Source organism: Tiliqua scincoides, chromosome 8 (assembly GCF_035046505.1).
Source record: "Tiliqua scincoides isolate rTilSci1 chromosome 8, rTilSci1.hap2, whole genome shotgun sequence".
NCBI lineage: Eukaryota > Metazoa > Chordata > Lepidosauria > Squamata > Scincidae > Tiliqua > Tiliqua scincoides.
The window spans coordinates 48052049-48066824 of NC_089828.1; the positions used below are offsets into that span (position 1 = coordinate 48052049).

The 14776-nt window shown below is 44.4% G+C and overlaps 1 protein-coding gene across 1 annotated transcript in view; it reads left to right on the forward strand.

The window, feature by feature from the left end:
- The window catches only part of AKAP10 (A-kinase anchoring protein 10), a 34190-nt gene that overhangs the window by 1676 nt on the left and 17738 nt on the right, over nt 1-14776 (forward strand). Inside the window, exon 2 of the mRNA XM_066636506.1 lies at nt 13577-13624. Coding sequence (XP_066492603.1) covers nt 13577-13624 — 48 coding nt within the window. The remainder of the gene's footprint in view (nt 1-13576; nt 13625-14776) is intronic.

Genomic DNA, 14776 nt, shown 5'->3' on the forward strand with positions numbered 1-14776 from the left:
TAATCCTTAGATGGCATGAATGAACTGGCTGTCGATCTTCAAAGACTTAGGATTTCCCTGGCATTAGTAGCATTCTACTGATTTTGTAGCATTTGTAGCATTTGTCCCCTGAGGGCTGGGGATAAGAATAGGCCCTCAGTTTGGCTGTACTTGTCGTAAGAGGCGACTGAACAGCCACTGGGTAGATGGGACTCGTTAGCCTGGGAAGGCAGCTCATCTGAGAGAAGGAAAACTCTGATCCCAAACTTCCACTGCCTTGTGGCTACATCCAATTATGGAAAAGGCTTCAGGAGTCAACCTCAAGGCAAAATCCGGAGCCGGAGTCCCTCAGGCAGTTCATGGCTGAACACAGTCATGTTCTGGCAACTCCTGCGACACCGCTGGAACCAGTCGTATTGGCCTCTGCCTTTCCATTGGACCATTTCAGCGACGTGGAGAGGGGGGATTTGCTGCATGGGTAACAGTCTATCCTCCATATCTACTTTACCCAGGCTTCGCGCACTGGAGAGCACACTCTGTTCCAGAACACTATTCAGAGTGCGATACCAGAGTCTTCTTAGACTGAAGGATGCCAACAAGTAGCATTCTGAGTTCAGGATTTTCAGTGCGTAGGTTTGTGCTATCAAGGGAGAGAGAACTTGTTCAAAGCATTATAAGCAAGGTTAAACATTTTCAGGCTGTTAGCAAAACCTTCCTGGCAGTCCTTTTTGTAATGTGTAAACTGTGTCATGTAATTTGATATGTATTCTGATAGTGTCTTGCAATAGAATAGACCAAATATCCTTAAAGCCCTATGTTTCTTTCTATGGAGAATTTAAGAGATGATGCTTCCCAGAAAAGAAGCAGGTGATATTGCTGCAGTGTTGATGGGGACTGATTTCAGGGCACTGCCTGCATTTTGTTGTCAGGTTCCCCCTTGTGAAGGTAACACCTTGTGACAGGTACTGTGTAGTAGTACCTTATGATCTTTTAGTCTTCACTGACAAGCCTATGTGGAGTCAAAGCATATTTGTTAGGGTTGCTGTGAGGTTTTGGGTGGTGGTCAGATTTTTAATGATACCCTTCTCACTGTTTAGAGTGCTTTGTTGGGAGAGCTGGTGTACTAAAATGGTTAAGACACAGAGCTGTGAATCAGGACTTCGCTAGTTTGAACATTTGTCTCTGCCATGGATTCACTAGATGGCCTGGACTTGCCAACCCCAATATGGGGGTAATAATACTTATAGGCTATGCACTACCTCAAGATAATACATGAGAAGTACTTTTCACGCACTGAAAGCACTGTACAAGGGTTGATGAGGGCTTATTGTTCCATTACACAGACAATAGCTGCTTGTCTGAGGAACAGACTCTGGGCAAGGAAACTCTTAAATTGAAAGTGTCTTGGACCTTGGTATTTCTTTTCAGCCCCATTTCAGATGCTGATATTCCACAAATGACTTAGGCTTTGTGTATGCGGGCAGGATGTCTAATAATAACTTTTGTCAATCCCTGGATACAGGGAGGCTTGGGTGCAGTGCCCACTCAGCTGTGGAAGATCTTTGGGTAGTTTGGGCAAGTCACAATCTTAGCGTAACCTGCTTTGCTGAGTTGATGAAAATGAAATGGGGCAACTTCACCTTATGCCTCCTCCCTGAAGGAAGGGCAAGGTACAGACAGGATGAATGCATTTTGATTCACAAATTAGGAAGCTGGTTAGCTGCTTTAACAGTGCAGTCCTGTAGAAGTAAATGCATAAGTTATGTCCTACTGGATTACAGTATGTGGGTCTCATTCCTAGTTAAGTGGGTTGGATTGCAGCCTAAGAGTGCCTGACAGTGGAAACAATAGTGTGTCAGGAACTGGAATACAGTACCTGATTCAGGAATGAACTGTAAGCACCCACATTTTGCTGTTTTCCAGAAAAGGTTCAGTGCTACTATAATTATAGGTTGAGGAAATAGTACAACAAGCCTGCTGGCATTTTTTGACCTGTACCAATACATTGTGGGTTGTATAATTCATGCTTCCAGTGTGTCTGAATTAAACTTGTGGTGGGAATTGCTTCCATCTTCTAAAGCAGCTGTCCAACTGGTTTTAAGGTCTGTGGCTTTTCGTAAAAGCTAGCCTGTGATACAACACAATGTGGTATTTGCTTCACTGTGAGTTAGTTGAACAGAAAGTAGTCTTACACGGGTCTTTCCTACTGAAACCCTGTACTGACACTGTATTTTGTCCTTCTCTGCCCCAATCTTTGTAGATGCTCCCAAGTTAGGGAATTCCCTTCCCTATGCCCATAACACTGCTTGTCCTTTCCCCCAGTCACAGGAGCTATCTCGGGATTGTACATTTCCTCCCCCAAGACTCTCTTCCTTCTACTATGAATTTTCCTTGTTTAACATAATTGTGATAGAGAGTTTCAGTGGTGTGTACGTTAATCAGGATTGTTCACAAGTTTCAGTCTCCAGTTTTTATAAGTACGAATCATGCCCCATCCTTGCATATGCACGAACAGGAATCAAATGTGTACACCTGTGGGCTGGGCAGAAACGGGTTAAAGATGACTAAGGATATTTGCCTTCAAGGTGGAAAGAAGTGCATAGTTCTGTGGCCTGCCCCATATCTTCTAGCCACATTCTGCCCTGGTCGCTGCAAACTAACCAAAACTTAAGTGTTTTCTAGATGTTTAAGGCTTTTTATATCTGGCTTGTTTTTTGGCAGTCAGGATTGAACTATTTCTGATGTGCAGAAATCAATAGCATGTTTCTTATGACTGCATTGCTCCGTGACCAGGAGGGATAGTATGCATAAAAAAGGCTAAACTGGGATTGGCAGCATAAAACTTAGAAAGCCCTTTTAGTCTGTAAACTTGATGGCAACTTTCCCTCTAAGCCATATAGCGGAAGCCCTATGCAGCTTCTGTCATGGTGTGCCAGAGCTTGGCAATGGCAGTGACCTCATCACTGAGCACTCCAGAGTTGTCTCCATGCATCCCCATTAGGGCACTATACCCCTCTGCTGCCCCCCCCTGTATAAATTGCAGGGAACATTGCTTGATGGTCTAGTCTTTCTGGGAGTGGGAAGCAGAAAGGTTTTAAAGAAAACTGTTTGGTGTCTGGATACCCAGGCTTGGCTGACAACCTTGTGGCACCCAGCTATGCAAATGCTTCCCAACCAACCCAGCAGGGCACCAGCTGTTACCTCCGTTGTGCAACCTTTTGCTCTCTAAATCTAAAGTGGAGGACTTTAATAGAGTAGAGGAGGAAGTTGAGAAGAGAGGGGTGGGCTAGTGCATTGAAGACGCTGTAGCCTGCCACTGCATTTCCCCCATTGAGTTCAAATTAGGGGATTTGGTGGCAGTGCCCCCAGCACTATCTGCTGCTTGAGGCCACTGTCTCAATCAGCTTCGTGGACAGGGCCTGCCTTGGGGATGCCATCCCTTGCATGTTGGCTGTACTGACTCTAAACCAGTTATTATTTAGAATATTTGCAAACCATTTCTCAACAAAAATTCAAAAAGTTGTTTATACAGTATAGCTAGGTAAATATTTCCCGGTCCCCAAATGCCTCACAGTCTTTTAAAAAAAATGAAAAGATGCAGAAGTAGTACCAGCAGCAGCCATGGGAAAAAGATACTCTGCTGGAGCAAATAGGAACACTTCCTCTCCCCCTGCTAAATATGAGGACCCCCATTTTAAAAGGTGCCTCTTTGCACAGTTAGCAGATGTGCATCTGTAGATTGCACGTCTGTATAGCAGTGTTTTTGTGCTTTAATCACAAAATTCGCTATCAGCTTGCAAAGAGTTTGTCAAAAACAGGCCATTTCAAAGCCTGAATGGCCAAAGTTGTACAAATCAAAAGGGAAGGCACCCTGCATTGCTTCTGCTACCACAAAACAACTGTTTGTGCCATGAGGTTGTGCTGGTGAGGTTGGCACCACCTGGGCTCCTTTTGCCCTTAGTACAGGTACCCCTGTAGCAGCAGTCGATGGAGACTGCCAGGAGTCAGAATGGTGAGCTACCTCACCACTTTCACTTTTGAGCCACATGACCTGTTTAAAACTATACCACAGATCGTCTTGCCTGGGAGTGGCTTCTTTATTTATCTGTTTATGTGTTAAAACATTTGTGCCTTACTTTTCTTTGGGAAAAATGCTTGTTACAACAACAAAATTTTAAAACATTCAGTCAATAGTAATAGAGCAGAATAAAAAAAGAATCTTAAAAGCAAAAAAGAAAAGAAAGCAAACAAGGCTACTGACACCAGAGGCCACATTAAGAGAACCCCCAAGGCTTTCCTAAGAAATCAGCAGTGAAGTGGATAAGAACATAAGAACAGCCCCACTGGATCAGGCCATAGGCCCATCTAGTCCAGCTTCCTGTATCTCACAGCAACCCACCAAATGTCCCAGGGAGCACACCAGATAACAAGAGACCTCATCCTGGTGCCCTCCCCTGCATCTGACATTCTGACATAGCCCATTTCTAAAATCAGGAGGTTGCACATACACATCATGTCTTGTAACCCGTAATGGATTTTTTCTCCAGAAACTTGTCCAATCCCTTTTTAAAGGCATCCAGTCCGGATGCCATCACCACATCCTGTGGCAAGGAGTTCCACAGACCAACCACACGCTGAGTAAAGAAATATTTTCTTTTGTCTTTTCTAACTCTCCCAACACTCAATTTTAGTGGATGTCCCCTGGTTCTGGTGTTATGTGAGAGTGTAAAGAGCATCTCCCTATCCACTCTGTCCATCTCCTGCATAATTTCGTATGCTTGGGGAGGTTATTCTGCAAGCTTGGTGCTGCAGAGGCCCTGCCTTACATCACCATCCACTGTAGCTCAGATGGCCAGGACACCATCCGCAGGGCTTCTGCTGCTGAATGGAGCAGCCAAGTGCATTTATACAGGAGAAGCTGTCCTTAAGTAAGGGATCTGCTTCAGAGTGCAGGTAGTGGGGTGAGCCATTTTCTTCTGCCAGAAGTTCTCTACTTACTCAAAGCTAACATTTTGGGGAGGAATGCTCAGCTACAGCACTTCTTTATATACTAGCTTTTGAATGGCAGGGATATTTTCTTTATATAGGGGAGCATTTAAATACACAATTGTACATCAGCAACCTGTACAGCCCAGCAAGAGATATACTGTGGGATAACTCTGAAAACACACTGGCTCTTAGTTGGGTGCAGATATTCATGTGAGGCTCTCTGTAACAGAGTTCAGTCTCTGGCCAACCATTTTCAACCACTGTGCCACTGGTTTGCTACGAATGGTCTGCAAGTGTACTATGGGAATTTGGGGGAGGGTTATTTATTAGTGCGGCCATTGGGGAATATGAGCCCATCCCTGGCAGTGATGTGCCTTGTCTATTGTAAAAAAACTGAGAGTTTTGGCGATTTGACATGGTGCCTTGATCATTTTAGTGACTTGTCCTTTTAATGTGAGATGAAAAAGGTTGAAAATTACTGCTCTAGCTCAGGGGATCCAAACTTTTTGGCAGGAGGACCATATCATTTCTCTGACACTGTGTCGGGGGCCGGGGGGGGGAAAGTATTAATTTACATTTCAAATTTGAATAAATTTGCAGATAGAGCTGGGAGGGATCTCTTGTCTGGAAGCCTGGATGGCGAACTGCTGCTGATGTCCATGCAGACAGTGCTGAGCTAGATGGAACAGTAACTTGACTCTGTAGGAGTCATTTGTGTTTATTGGTTACTGATGATCTAAATAACTTGCTACTAGCAAGTGAATATTTCCTTGTCTAAAACAGAAGTTCAGATTGCATGGAGTTCTGCAATTCTTCCCACTTCTTTCTTTTTAATATAAAGCAGCCTACCCAAGGAGGTATTTCTCTGGATAGACGAAGGGTGGCATTCTGGAACTCTTTGGGAAGCCCCTCTCTCTGTCGTGTGGGCTTCCCAAAGGGTTTCAAAATGCCCACCTTCTTCTCTCCAGAACAGGAATTGTCAAGTAACAAATTCTGCTTTTCTGCCATTGACCAGTGCCTTATTTGACTGTTGTGGAAGACAGTTATCTTAGTCGTGACATTTTGAATATGCTATAGTGTAGCTGATTTCCATATTCAGTTGCTCCTACTTAGTAAGTCTCTTATGTTCAAGGCTGACAGTAATACCAAAATATTTAGGCATAACTGGAAATCTGGGTGACCTAAGATAGTGAAATGAATGTCAGATTCTTGTTGCTGGGAGCAAGTGAGTCATTAAAAGGGGGAGGGACTGAAATCCTAGCATTATAGGGATGTTCAGTTCATTGTTTGAAGCCTAATAATTAAAGCCAGAAGAGCCCACCCAGATAAATGGGAGGAAGAGCCAGCCTTGGTGAAGAAGGCCTGCTTTGCGTGCAGAATAGCACAGCTTCAGTCCACGGCTTCTCCAGTTAAAAGTAGGTCAGCAGCTTTTAGTTGATTGATTAGTTAAAATAATGGATTAAAAACATTTTGATTAGAAAGTTGACCCAGTTACATTTTTACCATTGGTTTTAATGCACGTTCTTATCTATAACTTGCAAGTGTTGCTGCAGCACATGTTGTAAAAACAAAATACGCTTTTGTAGCTTGGGCTCAAATGGTACATTCTGCAGATTTTGGTGATACACATCAATTTTTTTAAAACTAAAGTGAGGGAAGGGCAGGCAGGGAGACCCTGCTTACACCTTATGTGCTGTACATTCTGTATAATAATAATTGTCCCCCAAGTGTGACTTTTCACCTGAGAGGGGGAAGAGGACTGATAGCAGTTGTGCTCCTTGGGAACCTCTTAAAGATCTGAATTAATGCTGTGGCATAGGGTGGCCATTTGCAAGCTTTTTGAGCTTGCTAATAACAGCTGTCTTTTTGGAACAACTGGGGGGGGGGTCAAAGTTTTCTGGCAAGAGCCTGGCCATAAATATTTCTCTAGCATCTTGTGTTGTGACCAGCAGTTCTGTCTTCCACAAAACAGGGAAATGAGAGCTCCAGGTTGTTTCCATCAAGCTTTAAATTGCTCTGTTTCTAAAATGAAAGTGCTGAGCTCTTACAAAAACACAAAATGCTGGCTTGACAGATGGTAGGACTGCTGCAGGATGCTTTACAAACTGCTAATGCCACAATCTCTGTTGTGCAAGAGTCTCTCTCTCTCTCTCTCTCTCTCTCTCTCTCATATCTCTGTGTGTGTGTTTGAGTTTTGAAGCCTCATATTTGGGACAGGATCCTTTAAAAAGGGTCATAATGCTTGCTGGGCAGAAAGTGACCACCTGGTAACTGTAAAGCTGAGTGGCTTACTTATGGCAGATCTTCCAAATACAGCATGGTCTTCCATGACCTCTAGGGTGACTCCTACACCAGGTAGCTGGTGGATTTCAATAGTTCCGTTAGACGGAACTGCCAGCTGTCAGATGTTTCAGCCTTGCAGAATATGGATGTTTGGTGTCTTCCCTCCATATCCCATGATTTACCCATTTGTTCAAAATAATATAACAAGGAAGTCATGTTTCTCAGGCACATGTGATGTATAGCTTTTTTTTTTCTTTTTCTGACTTATAATCAGTAGCATTTTTTGAATTGGGAAGCTTCTCTTACTTCCTGGGATCTGCATAGCTCTCTTGTTAAGGAAATTTGGACAACTGTAGGAATGAGCTGCTGTGGGAGGTGGCCTTTGCCTCCTTCTGAAAGTCCAGAGACACTGTATGGCCCACCTTTTTAAAGAAGGCATGAAAATGAATTATGCTGTTACATGTGTGTTTGCAGTTGTGATCTGTTGAAGCTTCAGGTTTTTTTCCCCCCAGATGGATAGCTGTGTGCCTCGGAGAAGTAGGTAGGAAGGTGTAAGGCAGTGCCAAAAAAGAGGAAATTGCAGAAGGGCAAATATGACAGGCAGCAGGACAAAATCTCTGTGCAGGAATTCATGCTTTCATGCAGAAGGTCCCAGGTTCCTGGTAGCCTCTTCATTTTGAGCTGGCCAACACCCCGCCTGAAGCCCTGGAGACTTGCTATCAGACAGTGAAGAGAATACTGAGTTAGACTAGTGATTCCCAAACTTATTGCAGTCATGGCAGCCTGTGGTCATGATGCCCTGTTGCAGCAGTGCCATTGCCTGGCAGTTCTAGGTGTTTCCAGAATTGGCTTCTGTGGGCTTCAGAATGGCCCATAGAGCCGAAAAACAAAAAAAGATTTTTGCCGAAAAACAAAAGTCAGATTTTTGTCAGCTTTATGGGCCATTCTGAAGCCTGCAGAGGTTGCAGGCAGACACAACCTCTGCGGACTTTGGAAAGCCCTCTGGAGGGGACTGGAGCATTGCTTAAGGGGCCAAAAATTGCAAATTTCTTATCCACGATTTTCGGTATCCATGGGGGGGGGGGTCCAAGAACAGATCCCCCACGGATAATGTTATAAAATGTATTTTAATTTTTGAACTCTAATCTGTAAGCCGCTTGGAATTATCAGTTAGGGATAAGAAAAGCAGATATAAATACTGCAATAAATAAGATTATGTGGTAGACACTGCTGTCTTAGCCTCAGTCTTCCACATAGGTGAAATGGGGGTAATACTCGATTGTCTTGCAGGACTACTGAGGAGGTTATTGAGAGGCTAAATATGAAGTGCTTGGAAGCCTTGTATAGTAGTAGTAGTTGGCAACCTTCAGTCTCGAAAGACTATGGTATCACGCTCTGAATGGTGGTTCTGGCACAGTGTCTAGTGTGGCTGAAAAGGCCAATTCGGGAATGACAAACCCTTCCACACTGGGAGCAAGTGCAGTCTGTCCCTGGTCTGTCTCCCTGGTTATGGGCCTTCCTTCTTTGCCTCTTTGTCTCAGACTGTTGGCAAAGTGTCTCTTCAAACTGGGAAAGGCCATGCTGCACAGCCTGCCTCCAAGTGGGCTGCTCAGAGGCCAAGGTTTCCCACCTGTTGAGGTCCATTCCTAAGGCCTTCAGATCCTTCTTGCAGATGTCCTTGTATCGCAGCTGTGGACTACCTGTAGGGTGCTTTCCCTGCACAAGTTCTCCATAGAGGAGATCCTTTGGGATCCGGCCATCGTCCATTCTGATGACATGACCAAGCCAATGCAGGCATCTCTGTTTCAGCAGTGCATACATGCTAGGGATTCCAGCTCATTCTGGGACTGTGTTGTTTGGAACTTTGTCCTGCCAGGTGATGCAGAGGATGTGTCGGAGGAAGTGCATGTGGAAAGCGTTCAGTTTCCTCTCCTGCTGTGAGTGAAGAGTCCATGACTCGCTGCAGTACAGAAGTGTACAAATACAGTACACTACACGTATACAAGCCTTGTATAAATGCTAAATATTGTTTCTGGCCATTCATTTAAAGCAGGGGTGTCCAAAGTTTTTGGCTGGAGGGCCACATCATCTCTCTGACACTGTGTCGGGGGCCGGGAAAAAATGAATTAATTTACATTTAAAATTTGAATAAATTTGCATAAGTTTACATAAATGAATATATTAAAGATGAACTTATATGAATGAATGAAGGTCTTGCAATAGCTCAAGGCCTATAAAAGGTCTTGCACAAAGCAAGGCTGGCCTTTCCTTTGCTGCCTCTACTGCATCACAGACATGAAACAGCAAGAGTGGAGGGAGCCCTCATCCCACAGCTAACGTGAGAGGTCAAACAGTCACCTTCACACTGAGAGCAGTTGCGTCGGGCCAGTGTGGGCTCCAACAAATCTCCGGAGGGCCAGAGGCTCATTGGAGACTGGGGGCTCCCTGAGGACCGCATTGAGAAGCCTTGAGGGCTGCAAGTGGCCCCAGGGCTGGGGTTTGGGCACCCCTGATATGGAGGATTCCATACTGGAGCATTAGTAAGGTGCTAGCTGCAGCTGTGGGGAACTGGTCACCACTCTAGTGTGGAACACACTTGCACCCAGTTGCCCTAAAGTTGGTCCTGTCTAATGTCATCAAGTGAGTTTGTGGATGAAGTTAGATTTGAGACACAGGCTATGTGTGTGGCTTCTGCTTCCAACCAGTGCACCACATTGGCTCTTGTAGGGAGCTCACCCTTATATGATATTTATCTTGCTTTTTAGTGGCAAGACTTATGGGTCTAACCATGCTTATTCATTTTTTTTTTAATCATGGCAGTTTTGTTTGTGTGTGTGTGTGTTTTCTTCCTCTCACACTGAAACAGTTGCCCTCACACTGAGAGCAGTTGCGTCGGGCCAGTGCGGGCTCCAACAAATCTCCGGAGGGCCAGAGGCTCATTGGAGTCTGGGGGCTCCCTGAGGGCCACATTGGGAAGTCTCGAGGGCTGCATGTGGCCCCAGGGCCGGGGTTTGTGCACCCCTGATTTAAAGAAATAAAAGGAAGCTGGTAGAGATGCACTTTTTCCTCTGAAGAGCATCTGGTTCAGCGTCAAGTGGCCTGAGTTGTATACATGTTTTGAATTCCAAGCTGGAAGCCAGTCATACCTGAGAAATCTCTATCCCTTGATCTGCTTCCTCCTCTTCCTTGAAGCTGGCAGTACAAGTCAGCTGACCAATTAATTATGCAAAGCTGCAGAGAAAGGCCAAATTTCATGCCATCCGGGTGTGCTTGTCAGCCTGCTCCTCTCTTGTGATGGAAAATTGCAGCTTGTTAAACTGGGCCACTGAGACTCCAGAGGGAAAGTAAGCTCTGGCTGTCAGATGAGCAAAATAACCACAAGTAGAATTCACAGGAAATATAAAGAATTTGACCATTGCATCGTGTGTGTGTCTGGTGGTGCTAGAAATTGCCACAGAGTAAACATGGTGAGTTAGGCAGGAAAAGGCCACAATATTGCCAGCAGATTGAGCCATTTCTGCCCATTGTTGCATATACTCAACCGGGGTCAAATGTGTGTGTACACCTGTGGGCTGGGCAGAAGTGGGTTAAGTGGTTCAACCTAGGGGAGGACCACTAGTCCAAAATGTGCATCGTGAGGGCTTCCTGCAAAGTGCTTGAATGCATCCTTGGTGCATTAGAAATTGTGAATTTCTAATATGTGTATAAACTCAAGATGGAGCGACAACAGTGTTGTGTTTGCAGGAAATGTAATAGTACATTGCTCAGTGGGGCAGAGTAGTGTGTGAAGGAAGTGATTTGAAGGGGATGAGGAAATTCTGAAATGGGCAGAGTGAAGCTGTTCTCTCAAAAGTATCTATAGTATTAGTAAGAATTGAGCAAGTCTGAAATACAGTGTTGTAGAGAGCATCTGGGAGAACCATGTGGCCTTAAGCGTCTCCTAGAGAGAGTTTCTCAGTCTGCAAAGAACAGAATAAATGAATGCCACAAAATTCAGAAGCCGGCATACTCCTTTACTTGCTGTCTTGTATCACATGTTGTATCTTTCTGTTGCCCTCAAAGTGGATTTGCCACCAAAAATGTCAGCCCTGTGTCTAGTTTTTCCCATTCTCCCTGCAATACAGATTTCTAAATAGACACTTGCTTAGTAACCAGGTGTTGTGCCCTAAGAACCTTTTCAAGTGAGTGGGTAGGGAAACATCAGGAAAATGTTAGTTAACAACATTCTACCTTTGTCCACAATGGAAATTAGTGGTTAGAGTAGTGGATGATAGCCAGGGAGATCTGAATTCCAACCTTCAACAGTTGTGAAACTTGTTGGATGACTTTGGGTCAGTCATACTCTCTCAGTCTGAGCGGCCAGTCAGGATGGTTGTGAGGTTGAAGTGGGTTAGCCCACATCCATGTGTACTATTCTGAGCTCAGTGGAGGAAAGGTGGGAAACACAAGTGAGTATTATAATAATCATGGAATTCTGAGGCAGTCTCCTGTCTAGGCACTGATCAGTTTCAGACCTACTTGGCTTCAGCAAGTGTACTGTACTGGGCCTCTAAAAATTGGTTCTTAAAAGTTGCAAATAGCTAATGTGTGCATGTATATATAGGAGAAGAAGGAAAACCTGCAAAGCAGGAAGCACCATCGTCACTACTTCCTGCTGTGCTTTTTAAAGCTGAATCTTGAAGGCCTGTTAGGATTTGGAAAGCAACATACAAATGTCCTGGCAAGTGTGTATGAGACAGAACTAGCAGGACTGGGAACTTGACCAGTTGACATAACATTTAGGAACTTGTATAGGTATAGATTCTCCACCTCTGGCATTGGCAGGCAGTGATGTGAACTGGGACTAGGGAAATACTTGGCTGTGATGTCACAATGCAGATAAGCAGACCTAATATTATGGAGAGATGAGGGAGAGCTTGATCAGGGGCTGCTGGTTTTGAGTAAGTCCTTGAGGCAAAAAGGCAAGAGAGTTTCTTTAGCAGTTTAGAAAACAAATGTAGCGTAAATGCTTTGGGAGGTAATTGTAAAGATTAACCAGATACCAACAATGAACTGACTAGAAAACGGGTTTTGTTAAATGATTGCCCCTGAGGAATCCTTGCAGAGAGAGAGAGAGAGAAATGAAATGCTAATATCTTCAAATTCCTTTCAAACTGTGGCTCATTAGATTAATTAAAGAGCAAATTAAGTTTCAGCGGGATTCTTGTGCCCGCTGCCCACCATGCCCAGTTAGGTGGCTAGTTGAAGCAGCAACCGCAAATATTAACATTTAGATGAGATGGTTATTGTAATCTTTCCTTTTAAGGCAATTATCCTTTTTTTTTGGCATTTTAAAGCTTCAACAAATAGTCTGTGGTAAAGTGCCCAAAGAGCAGATATAACCTGAGTGAGCAAGCCAAGCCAGTGGCTTGAGGGGGAAAGTCGGCTCTCCGTTTCCCAGGGTCATTGGCCAGTCCCATCGGAGGCTGATGTTCAGTATTGGTGTCGGGTTTGAATGCAGAAAGGCCTTGCATATCTGTGCAGTGGTGCTATCGTGGGGGCCCCCAAAAGTGTTCTCCTGGCTACAGGGTTCTCTTCTTGTGCAAGGGTGAAATACAGCATCACACTGAGGCAACTCCATCTGCACTTCTCCTTTCTCCTGAGCTTGAGTAGCCAGAAGATATGGTGGTATTGAAGAAGGGGTGGTTCAAGGGCCTTTTGTCTGAGAACAGTTCCTGGTACTTTCCAGATCAGTAGCAAGTTTTGCATTTCTATGTCCTTTCCTTATGCCATCCCCAGTTCCTCTCAGAAAGAGGAGAGCCCAGGTATATTGTCAGAAGACACGCTTTGTGTGCAGAAGGTCCTAGTCCTTGGCATCACCAGTTGAGAGGAACTTGGGCAACAGGGCTAGTAGGAAGATTACAGCCTGAGGGTTCTATCCTATTCTAGCACAATGCAGCCATAGTGCAGTCCCTTGGTAAGATAACAAATGTTTTCTTACTTTGAGGAGGCCCCCATGATTCCTTTCCACAGCAGGATGCAGCGGATGCCCCATTGGCAAGGCTGCATGAGTGCTCGAAAGTTGAAGAGGTTTGGATCCTGAGTCTCTGGAGGAGGGCCCCTGCTGTTCCAGTAGTACTAGACAAGAAGGATCTGTGGTCTGTTTCAATCCAAAGCAACATCCTATGTTGAGAGTACTCTACAAAAGACCAGTCCACTTTTGTTGTAGGGATGTGCCTCTTGACTGTTTGTTTCCAGTGGCGGTCCTCGGTTGAAAGAGGCTATGTCCTCTTTTTACCTTCTCATAAGTTGCGTAACCAACCACCAGCATTGTTTTCTTTTTCAGTGAAAGGCAAAGAGCTCGAGAAGGCAACGGATGTGAAGTCTAATCAAGGTAAGGGTCAGTTCTCAAATGCGCAAAAGAGAACTTGAAATGGTCCCATGTAGCTGGGGTAGCCAACTTCTGTGTTCCCAGGGGCCAGTCCATTCTCTGAGGCAGCTGCCTAAGAACCAGAAGTGTGTAAACTCACAACAGATCTCTTCGTATGAGGGTCCACAGTAAAGTTGGCATGATCAAGCAGTAAATGGGCCTTGGGTCCCAAAGTACATATGCAAAGACATAGCATTGCGTGTACATGTTAATATTTATATATAGTATACATGTTGCATCGGTGTGCATGTTGTATATAGTAAAGTATGTAACTTGAAAACGTTCTTACAATTTAAGAACCTTTTAGGTGTGTAGGCAGTCTTTTACTACTCCCTGACACATTTTATCAAGGGCTAGATCCAGGTTGTGTTGACCAACTGTACTCTTCAATAAGGACGCTATGTGATATGCTGCTTCTCAAACACTGCTGGGGCTTACGATTCATCCCACTGTCCAGGACAAAAATTCCCATCCGTTTTAAGTTGAGTCAGCATCAGTTGCTCCAAAATGTTCCTAATCCTCAAAGATTAGGAGGCTTAGCCTAAATCAGGAAGGTTAATCCTTGTTATCCAGAGTTGGTCTTTCTTTCTTCATTGAGGTTGTGTCATTAGCGAAGTATTTTACACAAGCAATTTTGTGGGGGTGGAGCATGGAGTTTCCTGTTCCTGTTTGTAGTTTTGTTGTGAGTGGAGAGTGAACAAGATCTAGTGCTCTGCTGTTGTCTTAACGTGCTCATTATTTTCTGTCCATTAAATTTTTTTCCTACCAATTATCTTGTTAGTTTATGTCTTAGCTACAAGATCCCTCCAGCTTCCTTCAGAGTTTCTTCACAAAGGATGCCTTAGTGCCCATTTCCTTAGGCTCACCAAAAAAGTGCTTGGCTTCTGTACTGTTCACATTCACACTTCAGTAAGGGTGAAAGTGTCATTGGTCCTCTTCTTCTCAGCCTTACCAAAAAGTAAAACATCCTGGATTTTCCCTTAATGCCTTGTATTTAGGAAGTGGTTCTCGCCATGCAGAACACCACACAAAAAGTGGACTGGGGTATGGATCAGTGTGGAATCACGAAAACAATCCATGTGGAAATGGGGAGTTGAATTAGGGCAGAAGTTGCAC